Genomic DNA, 19,445 nt, shown 5'->3' with positions numbered 1-19,445 from the left:
TATGAGAGGCCACCTTTGGTGAAAAAATTTTAACCTCCCCCCGACCGGCAGATCGTCCGGTACGGACACTTTGAGGGTGGCTATGTTCCCGTGGATCCAGTCAAAAGCCCGTCCCTGGCTTTTGCTGTGGAGGCGCAGGGGGCTGCTTAGGCGCACGCTGTTGACGGGAACGAGCGCGCTGGGGCTGTCCCTGTGCCTGACGAGGCCTTCGGGCCGGCTGGTTGTACCTACGCTTTGCAAAAGAATAGGGTGCAGCCTGCCGGGCCCGGGAAAACGTCCACCTGCTGAGGTGGATGCTGAAGGCGCCCGGTGGGAGAGCTTGTCGAGAGCGGTTTCCCGCTGATGCAGTTGGTCCACCATCTGCTCGACCTTCTCACCAAAAATGTTATCCCCCCGGCAAGGGACGTCGGCCAGTCTCTGCTGGGTGCGGTTGTCCAGGTCAGAGGCACGCAGCCATGAGAGCCTGCGCATCACTATACCTTGGGCCGCAGCATGAGATGCCACGTCACAGGTGTCATAGATACCCCTGGACAGGAACTTTCTGCACGCCTTCAGCTGCCTGACCACCTCCTGATAAGGCCTGGACTGCTCCGGCGGGAGCTTATCGACCAGGTCCGCCAGTTGTTGCACATTAGTCCGCATGTGGATGCTCATATAGAGCAGGTATGACTGGATGCGGGTCACGAGCATGGAGGATTGGTAGGCCTTCCTCCCAACGAGTCCAGAGTGCGAGACTCCCGCCCCGGGGGCGCCGAGGCGGTATCCCTCGAACTCCGTGCCCTCTTGAGAGCAGAATCCACGACCGCCGAGTCATGGGGCAATTGGGGCCGCATTAACTCTGGGTCCGAGTGGATCCTGTACTGAGACTCTGCTTTCTTGGGAATGGTGGGGTTAGTTAACGGTCGCACCCAGTTCCGAAGCAGTGTCTCCTTGAGGACATTGTGCAGCGGCACCGTGGAGGACTCTCTAGGTGGTGATGGATAGTCGAGGACCTCGAGCATCTCGGCCCTCGGCTCTTCCACAGAGACCACGGGAAAGGGAATGCTAATAGACATATCTCGCACAAAGGAGGCAAAGGAGAGACTCTCAGGAGGTGAGAGCTTCCTCTCCGGTGAAGGCGTGGGGTCCGAGGGAAGGCCCGTAGACTCCTCTGAGGAGAAATATCTAGGGTCCTCCTCTTCCCCCCACGAGGCCTCATCCTCGGTATCGGACATAAGCTCATGTAGCTGAGTCCTGAACCGGGCCCGGCTCGACGTCGAGGCACCGAGGTCTCGGTGTCGTCGAGCGGTGGACTCCCGCGTCGGCGGGGACGGAGCTCCCTCCATCGACGTCGACGGGGACTCCACCTGCGTGGCGGTCGAGACCGGCGCCGCAAGCGGCGGCGGTGTCGACGGCCCCGGCGCCGGGCTAGAGCTCGCCGGCGCCACAGACATCGGCGCCGAGGGCGCAAGCACCCCCGGCGCCGGCACAGCCTGGCGCATCAGCCCTTCCAGGATCCCCGGAAGGATGGCTCTGAGGCACTCGTCCAGGCCCGCTGCCGGGAAAGGCGGTGGGGCCGGTAGGGGTGTCGGTGCCAGAAGCTGATGGGGGCCAGGAGACGGCACCGAGGTGCCGGAACCCTGACGCGTCGGTACCTCCACAACCGACGGGGACCTCTCCTCTCGGCGATGATGCTTCGGCGTCGCCTCCTCTCCGATGTCCGGATGCACCGAGGGCGACCGGTGACGACGCTTCTTGTCCTTCTTTCGATGCGCGTCACCGGCGCCGGGAGGTATGGAGGAGGAGGAGGACGATCCCCCTCGGTCTCGAGGAGCCGGGTCAGACAGGGTTCGGTCCCGTGGACCACGGGCTGAGGGAGTGACCGGGGCCGACTGCCCATGCGGCCGCTCACCTCCACCCTCGCCGGCGGACCGGTGGGCCGACGGGACCTGTTCTCCTGGGGTCGATGCCATCGGTGCCGATGTCTCGGGCATCGATACCGGTACCGAAGGACCGGGCGTCGATACCGATGCCGTCGAGGGGCCGGCGCAAGTTCCAAAAAGACGGTCCCGCAGAACTTGCCTCGCATCTTGAGTCCGTTTCCGGAGACCGAGACACAGGGAACACGACTTGATATTGTGCTCCGGCCCGAGGCACTGGAGGCACCAAGCGTGGGTGTCGGTCTGCGAGATCGGCCGGCCGCAGCGACCACACTTTTTAAATCCACTCGGGACCTTCGAGGACATCGACGGAAAAATCGCGTCGGCGAAGTCAAAGTCGTCAATGGTGGCGAAAATCACACCTCGAAAAAGAAAACGACCGTGCGGCCACTAGGCCGCAACGCGGCGTCCCCGCTGGAAACGAGGGAAAAAGGGGAGCGCGTGCTCCACACGCTCAGGTTTTTTATTTTTTTTTTTTTGAAAAAGAAAAGGGAAACCGGCGGTAACAAAAAATTAAATAGAAAAAACAACGATCCGCGTAAGCGCGATCGACTTTCCGGCGGCTGAAAGCAGAGAGAGCGGCAAAGCACGACTCTCTCCAGACGCGGAAAAAAAGGAACTGGCGGGAGCGGTCGCGCACGGGCGGGAAGACGGCCGCGGATGCGCGGTGGGCGTGCCCTGCGTGCCGACCGTCCCGCGAAGCCTTTTCCGGTTGGTCGGGGCTGCCGCGGACGTCACCCAGTCGTGAGAACAAGCAGCCTGCTTGTCCTCGGAGAATTATAGCTACGTCATGCAAGGTTCCACGTTAGGAGTCACGGACCAAGAAAGGGATCGAGGCGTTGTCGTTGATGATACGTTGAACCTTCTGCTCAGTGTGCTGCTGCGGCTAAGAAAGCAAATAGAATGTTAGGTATTATTAGAAAAGGAATGGAAAACAAAAATGAGGATGTTATAATGCCTTTGCATCGCTCCATGGTGTGACCGCACCTTGAATATTGTGTTCAATTCTGGTCGCCGCATCTCAAAAAAGATATAGTGGAATTACAAAAGGTGCAGAGAAGCGTCGAAAATGATAAAGGGGATGGGACGACTTCCCTATGAGGAAAGGCTAAAGCAGCTAGGGCTCTTTAGCTTGGAGAAAAGGCAGCTGAGGGGAGATACAATAAAGGTGTATAAAATAATGCGTGGAGCTGAACGAGTAGATGTGTCTTGTTTACGCTTTCCAAAAATACTGGGACTAGGGGGCATTCGATGAAGCTACAATGTAGTAAATTTAAAACGAATCGGAGAAAATCTTTCTTCACTCAACATGTAATTAAACTCTGGAATTCGTTGCCAGAGAATGTGGTAAAGGTGGTTGGCTTAGTGGAGTTTAAAAAAGGTTTGGACGGCTTCCTAAAGGAAAAGTCCATAGACCATTATTAAATGGACTAGGGGAAAATCCACTATTTCTGGGATAAGCAGTATAAAATGTTTTGTACTTTTTTTGGGCTCTTGCCAGGCATTTGTGACCTGGATTGGCCACTATTGGAAACAGAATGCTGGGCTTGATGGACCTTTTGTCTTTCCCAGTATGGCAATACTTGCTAAGGATGTAAAAAGAATTGAAGCGGTGCAAAGAAAAGCTACAAAAATGATATGGGATTTGCGTTACAAGACATATGAGGAGAGACTTGCTGACCTGAACATGTATACCCTGGAGGAAAGGAGAAATAGGGGTGATATTTATTTATTTATTTATTTATTGCACTTGTATCCCACATTTTCCCACCTGTTTGCAGGCTCAATGTGGCTTACAAAGACCTGTTATGGCATCACCATTTCAGGGAACAAGAAATACAATTGGTGTTACAAAGATATCAAGGCTAACAAGTCGATCTAGTCAAGCAATTATGGAAAGAAGACAGTCGGAATAAGGGAGGAGTGGTATTTTTGTGGTTAGTTATGGATTCTAGTGATAGGCTTTGTTGAAGAGAGAGGTTTTCAGCGATTTGCGAAAATTAGTTATTTCGTTAATTGTTTTCAAGTGAGTTGGTAATGCATTCCACAGCTGTGTGCTCATGTAGGAAAAGCTGGACGCATGTGTTAGTCTATATTTTAGTCCTTTGCAGCTGGGGAAGTGTAAATTAAGAAAAGTGTGGGCAGATCTTTTAGCATTTCTGGGTGGGAGGTCCACGAGGTCAAGCATGTATGACGGGGCGTCTCCATAAATGATTTTATGAACAATCGTGCAGATCTTGAACGCAATACGTTCTTTTAGTGGGAGCCAGTGTAATTTCTTTCTTAGGGGTTTTGCACTTTCGTATTTTGTTTTTCCAAATATAAGTCTGGCTGCGGTATTTTGGGCAGTTTGAAGTTTCTTGATGATCTGTTCTTTACAGCCAGCGTAAAGTGCATTGCAGTAGTCCAGGTGACTTAGTACCATTGATTGTACCAGGTTTCGAAAAATGGCCCTTGGGAAGTAAGGTTTTACTCTTTTGAGTTTCCACATGGAGTGGAACATTTTCTTAGTAGTGTTCTTCACGTGGTTTTCAAGTGTGAGGTTTCGATCAATGGTAACTCCAAGAATTTTCAGCATGTTTGAGACGGGAAGGGAGAAGTTTGGGGTGGTTATGGTGGAGAATTTAATTGTATTATGTTGTGAGGTGAGTATAAGACATTGTGTTTTTTCTGCATTGAGTTTTAGCTGAAATGCATCCGCCCAGGAGTGCATGATTTGAAAGCTTTGGTTGATCTCGTTGATGATTTCCTTTATATCACGTTTGAACGGGATGTAGATCGTGACGTCGTCTGCGTATATGTATGGATTTAGATTTTGATTGTCTAGAAGTTTAGCTAGAGGTATCATCATTAGGTTAAAGAGGGTTGGTGAAAGGGGAGATCCTTGGGGAACGCCACATTCGGGTGTCCATGGGGCTGAAGTCGCCCCTTTAGTTATGACTTGGTATGATCTTGTTGTTAGGAATCCTGTAAACCAATTAACAACGTTGCCTCCAATTCCAAAGTATTCCAAAATGTGTAGTAGTATTCCATGGTTGACATTCAAATATTTGAAAGGTATTAATCTGCAAATGAACCTTTTCCGTAGATGGGAAGGCGGTAGAACTAGAGGACATGAAATGAGATTGAAGGGGGGCAGACTCAAGAAAAATGTCAGGAAGTATTTTTTCATGGAGAGAGTGGTGGATACTTGGAATGCCCTCCCGCTGGAGGTGGTGGAGAGGAAAACGGTAACGGAATTTAAAAATGCGTGGGATAAACATAAAGGAATCCTGTTCAGAAGGAATGGATCCTCAGAAGCTTAGCGGAGATTGGGTGGCAGAGCTGGTGGTGGGAGGTGGGGCTAGTGCTGGGCAGACTTCTACGGTCTGTGCCCTGAAAATGGCAGATACAAATCAAAGTCAGGTATGCACATAAAGTAGCACATATGAGTTTATCATGTTGGGCAGACATGTAGTGATGTACTTTTGGGTACAGTGGGTTTTGGTGGGCTCACCATACAATAGAAGGGGGCACTGAGCACAAAAACATCTAGCAAATGACTATTTTCAACATAAAATTTGGGACGTTTTTCTGTTTTGAAATTGGTTCTGTTCAGTACTGGGATTTAGATGTCATATCGAAAATGCTCCTCTAAGTCTCCTACATTAATGAACATCGATGATTCAGTCTTAGTCTAACTGTATCTGTATCTGATATCCTGAAATGACAATGTTAACAAATCTATGTAAGCCACATTGAGCCTGCAAATAGGTGGGGGAATGTGGGATACAAATGCAATAAATAATAATGCTGGTTTAATACAAATATTATTGGTTGTACTCCCCAGACTTTATTGCTGGTACTTTTATAATATGTAATCCACTTCAAACTAGAAATTGTTGTAGGCAGAATATAAGTACTGGGTAATATAATGTAAGTTTAAAAAAGGGCACACTTGAGCATAATGGACAGATTTCCACCACTTTTGCTCTGTTACCATTTTTCCTTTCTCCATCCAGTAATGGCAGACAATTCAGAGAATAAACCATTCTGTGCTGACGGGCAGCACAGTGACCTTCCCCTCTCCAGGCTTCACTGAAAGTGGCAGGATCTATGAACACACATAGGCTTTTGTAACATTACTTTCAAGGTTTGGGGAGAAGAGTGGTACTTTTTTTATTTAAGGAAGCGCGCCGAAAAAAAGAGGGAGGTCTAGCTGTAGCACTGCATGCTGCTGTTTGGGAGACTCTGGTCGGATTCCAAGTTGCAGGGGCTGGAAGCAGTGTGAAAGGAGTACTTATAACTTCTGGAAAGGGACAGAATGCTTGTCTTCAAATAATATCTGCCAGAAGACAAAAAGATACATGTTTAGAAGCTTTGGAAGGGATCTGTGGGTCTTATCCCTCATCCAGATGAAGGTCAGTGTGGTGCAAAGCTGGATGAGGGCAATTGAATATACTTTTGAGGAAGAAAATCCCAATTGTCCATGAACTCATCTTCCATCCTATCATGAATGACAGAACATTGTTGAAGAAGGATCTAATAGGAATCAAAGTAGGATGGGCAGCCAAAATATCAGAAATTGAAGACCCAGTTAATTTCAGGACATAAAACGAACATGTTTGGAGGCCATTTTGGTTTGGAAGCTACCTTTTAACAGTTTTGTAACTGGAAAAAAAATCCCCTTTTCTTGAAAAAAAAAAAAACATGTTTGACTTTGTGTATGTATTGTTGGTCTAAGACTAAATTAAGTAATCCTCATTTGATGGTATAGGTCCTGTCTAGAGGACAGATAGGAGAATCTAGCTGAACATTGAATCTTTGTCTTTCTCCCTCCCCACAGAGTTCACCTGAAAGTGCTGGGGTTCAGACCCCAAAGGACGAAGAAGAGGATGAAAACGAAAATGGAAAGGAACTGCAGATGGAATCCCTACTCTGTGCATTTGAGTCTTTAGGCAAGGCTTGGCCAAGGAATCATGAGACACAACGTAAGTTCAGTTTGGATTAAAATAGTTGTGTTTCAATATATTGGTTTTATTGGTTGTGTTAAGCATTAATGGGCAGGAGGAAGAAGGAAATTTATATACTGTGAAAATTTTTTTTTTCAGATTTACTGTAAATTAAATCTTATGCCTTAGAATGGAACATTTTGGAGCAGTTGGAAAGTTAACAGTTTAGAATGCTATTTGATTGGATTGTGCCTTTCCTTTGTAGCAGTTTGTCAATAACATTATGGATGTAATTTTAAGTCATTTTTGTGCATATGTGGCCTCTTATAAAATACTGACCAGTGTAAAAGTACACGCCCTGACATGATGATGCCCACGTTGCCAGCAGATGTCTACAGTGACAAAGTCTGGGTAGAGCATGGGTGGAATTCATAAGCATATGCATAAATTACGGAATAGTCTAATCTATGCATATGCTTGAATAATCTAGGTGTGAACATCTATGCCAACTTGAGAGCAGGTGTAACTGTCCACACCTGTAATTTAGTCACAATTCCTGTTTGTTACACTAATATTTAAGAAAAATGCATAGGTGCCTGTGTTTCTATACAAAATAGTACCTAGTAGGTGGCTGCTTACTACTACTTATCATTTCTATAGTGATACTGGACAGAGACAGTCCCTGCTCGATAGAGCTTACAATCTTTCCCTTTTAACAGATCTTGAGCCCACTAGGGACACAGAAAGTGCCTGCATATATGTATGAAACACTGCTTTGGTTGCACCACAGAAAGATGGTATATCAAATTCCTGACCCTTTAAACCAGTCACCCCCTACCCAGATAAGTCCTGCTGAATATGGACACCTTAGCAATTACCATGAAAGATAATTTTCCTGCTGAAGGAAAGAAATGTTAAAAATATATATTTTTTCTACCTACTGTACATTGGTAAACCTAAAGATTTGTGCTGTTTTTAGGATGTTACCAACTAGAAGTATGTAAAATAATGTCTGAAAGACTAAAACTCAGTACGTGGAAGGTCCAGCTGGGAGTGCTGCAATCCATGAATGTCTACTTTCAAGGGTAACTTTCTGACTTTTTTTTTTTAATTTCTATTATATCAAAGAATATAGTGCTGATGGTGATTTAAGGCATTTCTGCACATAAAACTGTTGTATGCACAGGAACAGCCTCTTTTAAAATTGCCTGAGATATATGTGCCCAGATTTATATGCATACACCCTCGAAGTACATAGGTCTTGCTAATCTGGTAAGAGGCATTTCTAAAGGTGGGGGGGGGGGGAAGATTGAATTTAGTTGCATATTTTATCAAATCTGCATAGAAGCATGGCAAATTTGTGTGTGCATCAAAGTAGGTTTATTTAATTTATTTATTTAAAATATCGTGTATCCCACTACAATTCTGAGTAGCTTACAACATAACATTCACAATAAAATTAATAGACAAACACAGTACTCTTCAATTAAAAAAAAAACAATTAAAGAAAATATAGGAATATATAAATTATTCAAAAGTCTAAATGCTTCTTTACAAACGTATATAGTAATATGTAAATTGCATAAATAAAAAATAAAGTAAAAAAAAAAAACTACAAACATCGTCCACCTCTATGTTGGTATCTGTGGCAGGTATTCATGCTTGTTGATCTTTTCAACAAATTTCTCCTCACCTTTACTCGGTATATCTGCTGCTTTTGTTCATTGGTCACATTCACATTGGCCTTGATTGCATCCCTCATCTGAGGCCAACGCTTTTTTTTTTCTTTTTGGTAAAATTCCAGAATAACTATCCATTCCATCACTTCTAGCGTTCCGCAGGCATATGTATGTTAATGAAGTCTGCAAGAGTGGGCATGTTAGGTCTCTATCGGAAGGACATATAACACAGATGTTTTGAAAGGCAGAAAACTAAGAAAAAATAATGACATACAAAAGATAACAACCAAGAAATTGTGGAGCAGTTTCAAGACTTTTACTCCATTCTTACGCAACAGAAATCCTTCTTTGTTGGGAAGCAGTTACTCCTTTTTTTCAACAAGGTGAAACACTCCCTACTTTCTCCTTGGCAGAGAGAGAAACTAGAGGTAGAAATCAGTTATGGGCCCCGTTTTCAAAACCGTGCTAGAGGTGTGCTAGCATTTTTGGCGAGCACTAAAATTAGTGTGCTCTGAACACTAGAAACACCCATAGGAATATATGGGTGTCTGTAGTGTTTAGCGCACGCTAAAAACACTAGTGTGCCTTAGTAAACAGGGCCCTAAGTGATTAAATCCTTATGCCCCCCCCCCCCCCCCCAAATCATATATGGATTATTTTACTATAGAATTATATCTACATTTTTGGGAACTGATTTCCCCTAAGATAACAAAAAATATAATAATCCCACAGTGTTGAATGTGCTCATAAGTATTATTGGACCATCACAAACCAAACAGGTCAAATTGCTTGTCCATACTTATAATCATTGCACGTTCTGTATACATTGAAGCGACTCGCACACCACGCAGAAATATCGGACAATAGCCATATCTGATATAACAGGTAATTGAATATACCCAATCAGTTATACATTATAAGACTTCTGATTAAGGCGCATTTTAGTGCCGAAACACAGCTGTGTTGAGTCAGAGTCAAGTGTGTCAGTGTTTTTCTTGGAATAAAGATTTGATTTTCAACATACGTCTTCTCCGGTTTCTTGGAAGAACCTCCTTTTCCTACTCCCTGCTTTGTACGTTCTGTATAGTGACACTCCTTGGTTCCTTCTTCCAAAATTGACATTGTGACATTATAATATCTAAGACCAAAATAACTTACCTTGCTTTATAGTGTTGAGACACAGCATATTGGGATGGACTTCCGTAGCGGGTCTCGACATGGACCATGTTTCACAATAGCTTTCTCAAGGGTCCCAGAAAATAAGCTTGACTTGTTTGATATGCAACTTTTCTCACAAGTGACACTTTTTTTGCTTCAAAATTTACATGAGTAGTTATAGAATATGGCCCAGTGCACGTCAATCTGTGTGCAGGGATTTACATCATGTTTTTGTTGGTGTAAATGGAGGCACATAGCTGTAGGCGCTGGGATATCGATTAAGCATATTCTTTATTCCGTGCCTAAATCTAGGCGCTGCTTATAGAATATGCTTAGGCAGAAATGTTTACCACACAGATTTTTTAGGTGCCTTATATAGAATCCGGCCCTATACCTCTACAAGTACTTTGTCCCACAAGCTGTACTATTGCACCAATTTTAAGTGTAGTGGGCCTGTATTTGGAAAAACAAGGGGAATTTTAGGAATAAAGGACATATTAACATATAAAATCATCCCTTGAAAATCCTTAAAGCTTTCTACAATAGCAGTTAAACTCAGGAGAGGAGAGCAGGGGGAAATATTCAGCCTGTGGCCGTCAGTGTTTTGTTAAACCCCCACTACCATGGAATGTAATACCTGGATATTCGGTGCTGGGTTCTACCTGGATATTGCATTGAATATCCGGGTATAAAGTGACCAGCAGCACTTATGCGGTTACTGGTGATATTCAGACAGCTTTTTTGCTCTTCTATCCGATAGTTACTCGGATTGTGGAATATTATCTCTAATCAGTTAACTCCCAGTTCCACCTTAGCTCTGCCCTCTCACTACCCTGGCACTACCTGGATAGTGCAGAAGCAGCCTGCCCAGATTTTCAGCAACGTTATTCAGATAGCACTGTTGAAAATCCAGTTATGAACCTTGTGAGCAGGACTTAACTGGGTAGGAACAACTAGTACCCAGATAAGTCCCCCTGAATATAGACCCCATTATAAACAGTTGAAGGGATAATTCTCAGCAATGAATATGGTAAAATTCAGTGTACCTCATGCATAACTATAAGCTGGTTGCAGTTGAAAAAAGGAAATTGTTTATTTATATTTTATATTTAAATCTCTTGATTAGAATTTTCAAATTATAACAAATATCTTTTGTACATTATATACAAAAGAATCTCAGCCTTGCCTTTCACAAAAGTATGATAATAATAACTCCCTCTTTTTCCTCCTCATGCCACCCTAACAGCAGTTATAACCATTTAACCAATATGCCAGTTTTTAGAGCAGATCAAGATTAAGGAACCTATTAATATCTCGCTTTATGCCTCAGAACTTTAGGGGGTTTAAAAGTATTCTTCTCGTACAAGGTAGTAAAGTGTCCAAAAATGGAGTCCAAATGCTAACAAGTCTAGTAATTTTTTTTTCGTTTTTGCCTTTGGACTGACATTCTCTCCATACATAGCAGAGAGTGCATTTGGTTTCTTCCTAAAGTCAATGTTGGTGGATCATCCTTTAGCCATTGAAGCAGAATACAACTTTTTTGTGATCAAGCAGGCCTTCTCTACAAACAAGCAGTGTTCATCTCACTCCAGTTCTAGGTCATCTTCCAGGTCTAAAAGGCATAATTTTTTTACTCATTTGTATGGATTGTCCTAACAGCCATTCTATTTGTCTCCAAATCTTTGTCTAAAATCTTAACAATCTTTGGGCAGTCCCACCAACAATGTATATATGTTAAGCTGTTGGAAGACTATGGAATGATTTCTCACAATTCAACTGTGTACATATTACTACAGTACTACTAGAGTGAAGATCACAGAAATTAACAAGTTGAAAAGTGCACACTTTTATAGTGTAACAAAGTGGCATGTTTTCTCTTTCCTTCATTTGCAAACTCATGCATGTCTATGGTAGAACTAGGTGAGAAGACACATGGTAATGTGTGTCTCATTCAGATGACAGGGGCTATGGATCTCTTCTATGAATGGTTTGTGTGTTTATTTGTTGCTGTGTTCAATGTGTAGGGAGGATGTGAAGTATGAGTGCCAGGGTAGGGATAGAAGTGTGTATAGTATGTGTGACAGGGTGTGTTACTCAACTTCTGTTCCACAGTAGCCAAGAACACTTTTCAGAATTTGTTGGGGGAAGGATCTTCTATATGCATATTCTCACTTATTCCAAGGACTACAGAAGATTGTTCAGGAGAAGGCCTCATTAATTTTCATAGTCGAAGGAGGTTTGAGTGACAGGAGATGGCGTCACGTGACAAGGCTGAAACCATTTACACCCAAGGAGGTTTGCTGCCTTATACAGCAGCCACCATCTCGATACATTCAAAATATAAACTCTGCCTACTGTCTTATTGGCCCTGCTGGAACCAGCCCTGGAGACAGTTTATATGCCTTGCATCTGAGCTCGACAAGCACTGATTCATTATCCCTGTTATTTGTGATTCCTGTGCTCTGTGCTCCATCTGCAGAGGGAAACACCCCACAGGAGGTGAAGGAACAACAATCCTTACAACTGCAATAGAGCAATCGACCAAAGAGTAGGGCAGGGATGGCACTTCCAAAAAACCACGAGGAAGACTCAGGAGATACTAGTCAATGATGTTTACTGAGAATACACCGAAAGGACTTGACACAGTGTCCATGTTTCGGTGCCTAAGCGCCTACCTTAGGAGTCTAAAAAACGCATTCATGATAAATGACAAATAAAACATAAAACCTTGAACATGCATAGCAAATAAACCATATCAATTTAAAATACCATAAAGCAATAAAATTCCTATAAAGAGGACACATAAGTAAATAGTATGACAACACAAGTACAACAGTAAAAATACATCATAATGCAAATAGACTGTGGAGGGATATGAATCATATGTAAAAACATATGTGAAAAGATGGACATGGATTGACAACAACGTCCGTATAATACACACAGAAAATGTAATTAAAATGGCTGTTAAAATATGGACTACCACCTCTTGTGGGTGTTTCCCTGTACCGTCAGCATCTACATCCATATTCCAGCTACCCTAGTTCCCTACCACCTGTGTTTGTGCACTAATATTCTTGATCCATGTCTGGATTCTGGTTCTTGTGTGTTCCTGGATTCCTCAATCTCTGTTCCTGGTTTCCTAGAGAATGCATGGATTGTTTGTCGAGTTCTGTGGTTCATGGACCCTGGCAAAGGGTGGGTGAAAGGAACTTGCTCACCCTATCAAAGAGCCATGCATCTAATCAATGTATAAAAACCAGAAACAGTAAAGACGACTATGGATACAAAAAAAACAGAAGAAACCAGTCTTTGCTGTTTCTGTTTTTTATCTGTTTTTTTGCAAAGACTGGTTTCTTCTGGTTTTTTTTAATCTAATCAATGTATTATATTGATTAGATTGATTAGATAAACTCGCCTTGATTAGATTACTCGCCTTGATCTTTCTGTGGTGTGTTCTCTTTCTTTTAAAAGGACCAACTTCTTGTAGCTGCCCAGGCCTGGTGGTCCCCTTAACAATGAAATAGATTTGCATACACTAGCTGAATTGCATGCAAATTTATCTCATGAGCATTTATTGTGGATATCCTGAAAACCCAACTGGTGGATGGTAGGGGTTCTCCAGGATAGGTTTTAGAACTACTGATTGAGATCAGGGCTTCTCAACCCATTCTTTGGGGCACACCAAGTCTCATTGGGGTTTCAGGATATCCACAATGAATATGCATCAGAGAGATTGGCGTGCACTTCTTCCTTGGTATGCAAATCTATCTCATGCATATTCATTGTGGATATCCGGAAAACCTGATGGGACTTGGTGTGCCCTGAAGACTGGGTTGAGAAGGCCTGGTCTAGATAACACATCTAGCAGAGGCAGTGCTTTGGACAGACAGTTCTTTGAATCCTTTTCAATTAACTTCATCACAACCACCCAGTCAGATTGTCTATCAAATTAGCACGGATAGGTATAAGTCATCCCTCAGCTTTGGGAATGTTCTACTTGTATGGCTGATCTTTCCTGCTTGTTGATGGATAAAGTTGCTTACCTGTAACAAGGGTTCTCCATAAGCAGCAGGGGGTATCTAAGATGTGAAAATACTGAGGTGAACTTGCAAGGTAGCAGCTGAATGGGGAAATCATGTATGTGCTCAGAAAAAACACTTAGGTTTTTCTGAGTTGTCAGAGAGCACGTCAGTGCCATCTGGATGAAGGAAGAAATAGTGGAAGGGATCCCCGCAGAAACACAGACAGAGGAATAGGGGTGAAGACCAAAGAGAGGAATAACAAACCACTGTGGAATCTACCACAGTTAATACGTTTATTGTGAATTCAAATTATACCAAAATATGGCTCACAGCATTCAGGATGACACAGCTGCATCCTGTCACAACTCTGATATGCCCAACCATGTACAACAATTGGTTTTGGTCCTTAGACTGCTAATACACATAAGTAATACTTCCACATTTTGTCCAAAGATGCACAGCACAAGCAACAGCTCATAGCACCTGTTTGTGTGTCAGATTTACCTTGCTATCTACAGAGAACCCCCGCTACAGATAAGCAATTCCTTTTTTGGCCTTCTAGTGTTCCATTTGTTTCCTTACCTTGGATCAATATCCAGGATCCCTCTCACCTCGTTTGCATACTTTATCTCTCAATGATATTGTTTCTTACTTCTGCTCTATGATGGTTTTGATTGCTACTAGATCTACTGGTAGTTTATTCAGGAGTCTGCAGCTCTACTACTACTATTTAGCATTTCTATAGCGCTCTCCATAGCGAAGGCCTGCCTAACATTTCTCCTGAGTTTCTCTTCATTCAACTTCATAGCATAACCACTTGTCCCTGAATTTTATTTTCTGTAGAAAATGTCTCCTCTTTGAATTTTATTGAACTCCTCTAAATATTTAATAGTTCACCCTTTCCCTTCTTTCTGCTGCAAGTATGTTTTGTGTTCCTTGCCTTTACATTTAGGGTCAATGTTGCAGGCTGTGTAATATTTTGATAGCTCGTCTCCAAACTGCTGCCATCCTTGCAAAGTTCTTCCAAGCCTATCTTCTGAAAATAAGGATGAAAGTTTGTACACTGAAGATTTTTGTGGAATTTGTCTTGCTGTTCAAAATCTAACTTTTCCCTCTTCATTAAAGGTTAATGCTGTTGGAAAAGGAACACTCTGACACTAGTGCTTTGACAGAAATTCTTCTGGAAGCATGTCCAGCAATCACACATTCTCTAGGTAAACTGTTTTAATTCTGCAAATTTTTAATATATATATGCTATTTTGTATTTGTAAACTGCTTTTTTGCCTACGCTATAGGCCTCATTCTAGTTGCTTCCCTGTGCCTTGCAAAGAGTTGAGAGGTCAAATTTGCTGTATCATAAACTCATCTCCATTTTTGGCTTCCCTCCCGTTGTTTCAAAACAGGGGAGTGAGTGCAGGGTATACTCTAAAATCTGAGACATTTAAAAATCTCCCCTTAGTTCTCATACTCATATTGTGCAGGAGCAAAATCCAAAGCGAGCAGAAACTCACAGTATCTAAATACCTGAATGTTACTCTACAGCAGTGGTTCACAAGATGTGCCAAAGCTGACTGTCACTATAGAGCAGATGTTCTCAGCCCAGTGTTTGGTACACATGTGTCCAGTGAAATTTTCAGGATATTCATAATAAATATGCATGAGAGAAATCTGCATAGAAAGTAGATAGTGTATACAGATTTACCACTATTTATAGTGATATACTGAATGCTTGACTGGTTGGGTGTATCCTGAGGACTGGGTCGAGAACCTCTGCTGTACAGTGACAGCCAACTTCGGCATATCTTGTCTCTTACAATTAATGCATTTCAATGTTTTAATGAGCAGAAAATGAGAGGAGTAAGATACTGAAGGACTGAAAAAGAAATTGGAAAACGAGTCAAAGAAATGGGAATGGAGGGGAAAGAATATATAGTTTGTGGTTATGTAGTACACTCTCCTTTAGCTTTCATTCAAACTCTCCAGGCTCCGCACAGACTCATTCTGCAGTATCAGATTGTATGCCCTGAGCCATCAGCTGTCAGAGTGAGTTTTATAGCAGGAAGTGTTCCTATAGTTTCCACATATCATGTATCCCATCATGCTAACACAGTTATTCATGGACTGCCTGGAGCAGCTATTCATCCTGAGGAGTCTGGGCTTGGCAAGTACGGTGACTTGTTTGGTTTATTTTTGGCAGATAGTTTGGTGTGTTTTGGGCCCTGTTTTTTCAATAGCAATTAACACATTAAATTCTTTCACAGCAGTAAAAATCCCAGTTTTTCTGATGCAGCAATATTTTCTACTAGTAAAAAAGGCCCGTTTCTGAAGGCAAGGAAACAGGCCCTAGGCAGGCAATTTCTCTCCCCCCCCCCCCCCCCCTCGTGCCGGCGAAAACCGCCCCCCGCTGCCGTTGTGGACTACCTGTGCTGACAGGGGACCCAAACCCCCGACAGCCGAAGTGCTGTTGTGCCCTTCGCGTTGCTTCCTCAATCATCATCTCTGCAAGTTTCTCTGTGTGCGTCTGACGGCAGACGCACGAAGAGGAACTTCCAGAGAAGATGATTGAGGAAGGGAGCCGTAGCGCGGGGGGTGACAGATGATTCCTTGGAATCAGCTGTCGTGACTTCAGTGCGTGTCTGCCTAGCAGACCACCTCCAGGGAGCCACGGTCCCAAGCACAGAACGTTGGCGGTGAGAATTATTATATAGGATAGGTCTTAGCCCTGGCGAGTTTCTTGTGGTTCAGATCCTGTACAATGGCACTCCCTGACATACAGGCAGCTCAGTTAGATGCATGAGGTGGTTACTCAACTGTATAGTACTACTGTCACCTCTTCTTCCTCAACAACCAGAATACTAAGGAAATATAAGGCACATTTGGTATTAAACATTTCAGACCTTGCTAAAAATATGTTGGTGAGGGCAAGAGCAGTTCTTATAGATAGTCTTAATTGAAAAACAGTATAAGGTGAAATGTCTTAAACCTTACACCTATTTTTCAACTGTACTATGCAATAGCATCTCCCAGCAGGCACATTGATGACTGTAAGGTGCAATCGTCAGGATGAACGCCTCTTGACTAAATAGCCTTGGCATGTTCAGATTAAAAAAAAAAAACATTGCTAAATTCCAAATCAATTTGGCAAATAGAGTATCAGGCCTTAGTGCTGGATACAGTCCCCCGTGGGCCGTTTCTAAACTCATTCTTACAGGACAACCAGATTTCAGCTTAAGAGATGTTTTTCAAGAACTAGTTGTGTCTGTAGTCCAAGGACTGCCTGTACTACAAATTTCTCCTATCTTCTTTGCAAGAGGAAGGATACTGGCATTATAGGTTTGAATTTCAGAGGATTAGGGCTTTTATCTTTGTATGTGTGGAAGTGACAGTTAAATGTATGCAAATATAATGGTTGTGTTTATTTTTCCTTTTAAAGAAAATAAAAGCTACTCCTCTGTAAGAACAGAAGCTTTGTCTGTGGTAGAACTACTGCTTAAAAGACTTGATGGTAAGACTCTTTTGTAATATAAGATACTGTTTTCCATAAATCAAAACCTGTTTCTAACAGCAGTAAAAAAAATATGTTAATTTTCATTCTCCGAGGACAAGCAGGCTGCTTGTTCTCACTGATGGGTGACGTCCACGGCAGCCCCTCCAATCGGAATCTTCACTAGCAAAAACCTTTGCTAGCCCTCGCGCGCCAATGCGCACCGCGTATGCGCGGCCGTCTTCCCGCCCGAAACCGGCTCGTGCCGGCCAGTCTTCTTTTGTCCGCGCTCGGTACGGTCGTGTTACGCCGTTCGCGCCCCTTAAGTTGACGGCGCGCGTCTCTTTTGACTTCCCCCCCCCCCCCCCAAAAAAAAAAGGATTTCGGAAGAAGACCTTTTCGGTCTTTCCCTTTCCTCTATTTCCAGTTTTTGCCCCGGTAAGTTTCTTTTCGTCTTCGGGGTAGGCCCTTTTGAGGCCTCGGGTCGAATTTTTTCTCCCCCTCTTTTTGGTGTCTTATGCAATCACGAGTTTTGATCTCGCCGGCGTGATTTTTCCGCCCATGTCATCGAAGTCTCCCAGCGGCTTCAAGAAGTGCACCCAGTGCGCCCGGGTAATCTCGCTCACTGACAGGCACGCGTCGTGTCTTCAGTGTCTGGGGGCTGGGCACCGCCCGCAGGCCTGTAGTCTGTGCGCCCTTTTACAAAAGCGGACTCAGGTAGCGAGATTGGCCCAGTGGAACGTTTTGTTCTCGGGCTCTTCGTCGGCATCGGCACCGGGAGTATCGAGTGCATCGACGTCGCCAGCGTCTAGACCTCCGTCCTCGGCCGCGAGTGCATCGAGGCATCGACCCTCTGCATCGGGGCTGAGACATCGGAAGGCTGCGTCGGCGTCGGTGGTACCGGGACCTCCACTTCTGCTGATGTCGTCGGACGGTGGTGCTTCGACTGGAGTGCAGGTGAGGGCTGTCCATTCCCCTGCTGGTGGCGGTGAGTCTTCGGGTGGGTCTCCCCCTACCCTGAGGGCTCCTGTGGTACAGCCCCCCCGAGACCGACCTTCTTCGGCCTCGGCCCCGAGGAAGCGACGGCTGGATTCTACATCCTCCTCGTCGGTGCCGGGAAGCTCTGGTGACATGCTTCGTTCCAAAAAGTCGAAGAAGCATCGACACCGGTCCCCTTCCCGTATCGGCACCGAGAGCTCTGGGTCGCCGAGGGAGTCGGCACCCAGTAGGCATCGGCACCGAGAGGACCGCTCACCCTCTGTTCAAGAGGTGTCGATGCACTCCACTATGGACAGCCCGGAACAGCCTCCATGCCCGGAACAGACTCTGACATCGACACCTGCATCGGCTTCCACGTCTTTCTCCACAGCCGCTCTGCACGAGAGTCTCCGGGCCGTCCTCCCAGAGATCCTGGGAGAGCTGTTGCGCCCTTCCCCTCCGGTACCGGGGGTGCTTGCGCCATCGGTACCGTCGAGTGAGGCGCCGGCTGGCCCCTTGCTCGGGGTGAGGTCTCCGACATCGGTGCCGCTTGCGGTACCGACTGCGGTCGCCTCCCAGGAAGGCTCCCCGACGACGTCGGCGGAGGGAGCTTCGCCGGTGCGGGCGAGGGAGTCTACCTCTCGACACTCCCACCGTGACCGTGTTTCCACGGAGTCGAGTCGGGCACGGCTTCAGACACAGGTTCATGAACTTGTGTCTGATACCGATGGTGAGGCCTTGTGGGAGGAGGAGGAGGACATCAGATATTTCTCTGACGAGGAGTCTGATGGCCTTCCTTCTGATCCCACTCCCTCCCCTGAAAGGCAGCTTTCTCCTCCCGAGAGTCTGTCTTTTGCGGCCTTTGTCCGGGAGATGTCTACGGCCATCCCCTTCCCGGTGGTTGTGGAGGACGAGCCCAGGGCTGAAATGTTTGAGCTCCTGGACTATCCTTCTCCACCTAAGGAAGCGTCCACAGTACCCATGCATCATGTCCTCAAAAAGACATTGCTGGCGAACTGGACCAAGCCATTAAGTAATCCCCACATTCCCAAGAAGATCGAGTCCCAGTACCGGATCCATGGGGACCCAGAGCTGATGCGCACTTAGTTGCCTCACGACTCTGGAGTTGTGGATTTGGCCCTAAAGAAGGCTAAGAGTTCTAGGGAGCATGCTTCGGCGCCCCCGGGCAAGGACTCTAGAACCTTAGACTCCTTTGGGAGGAAGGCCTACCATTCTTCTATGTTCGTGGCCAAAATCCAGTCTTACCAGCT

General features: G+C 44.9%; 1 protein-coding gene across 2 annotated transcripts in view; it reads left to right on the top strand.

The window, feature by feature from the left end:
* Positions 1–19,445, top strand: part of ECPAS (Ecm29 proteasome adaptor and scaffold) — a 318,939-nt gene that overhangs the window by 296,893 nt on the left and 2,601 nt on the right. For both annotated transcript variants that reach the window (XM_030193760.1, XM_030193758.1), the window contains exons 45-48: positions 6,745–6,889; positions 7,830–7,935; positions 14,838–14,926; positions 17,146–17,217. In XM_030193760.1, coding sequence (XP_030049620.1) covers positions 6,745–6,889; positions 7,830–7,935; positions 14,838–14,926; positions 17,146–17,217 — 412 coding nt within the window. The remainder of the gene's footprint in view (positions 1–6,744; positions 6,890–7,829; positions 7,936–14,837; positions 14,927–17,145; positions 17,218–19,445) is intronic.

This window comes from Microcaecilia unicolor, chromosome 2 (assembly GCF_901765095.1).
Source record: "Microcaecilia unicolor chromosome 2, aMicUni1.1, whole genome shotgun sequence".
Classification (NCBI taxonomy): Eukaryota; Metazoa; Chordata; class Amphibia; order Gymnophiona; family Siphonopidae; genus Microcaecilia; species Microcaecilia unicolor.
Note: the sequence above shows the minus strand (reverse complement) of the source record. Positions and strands in the feature narration are given on the sequence as shown.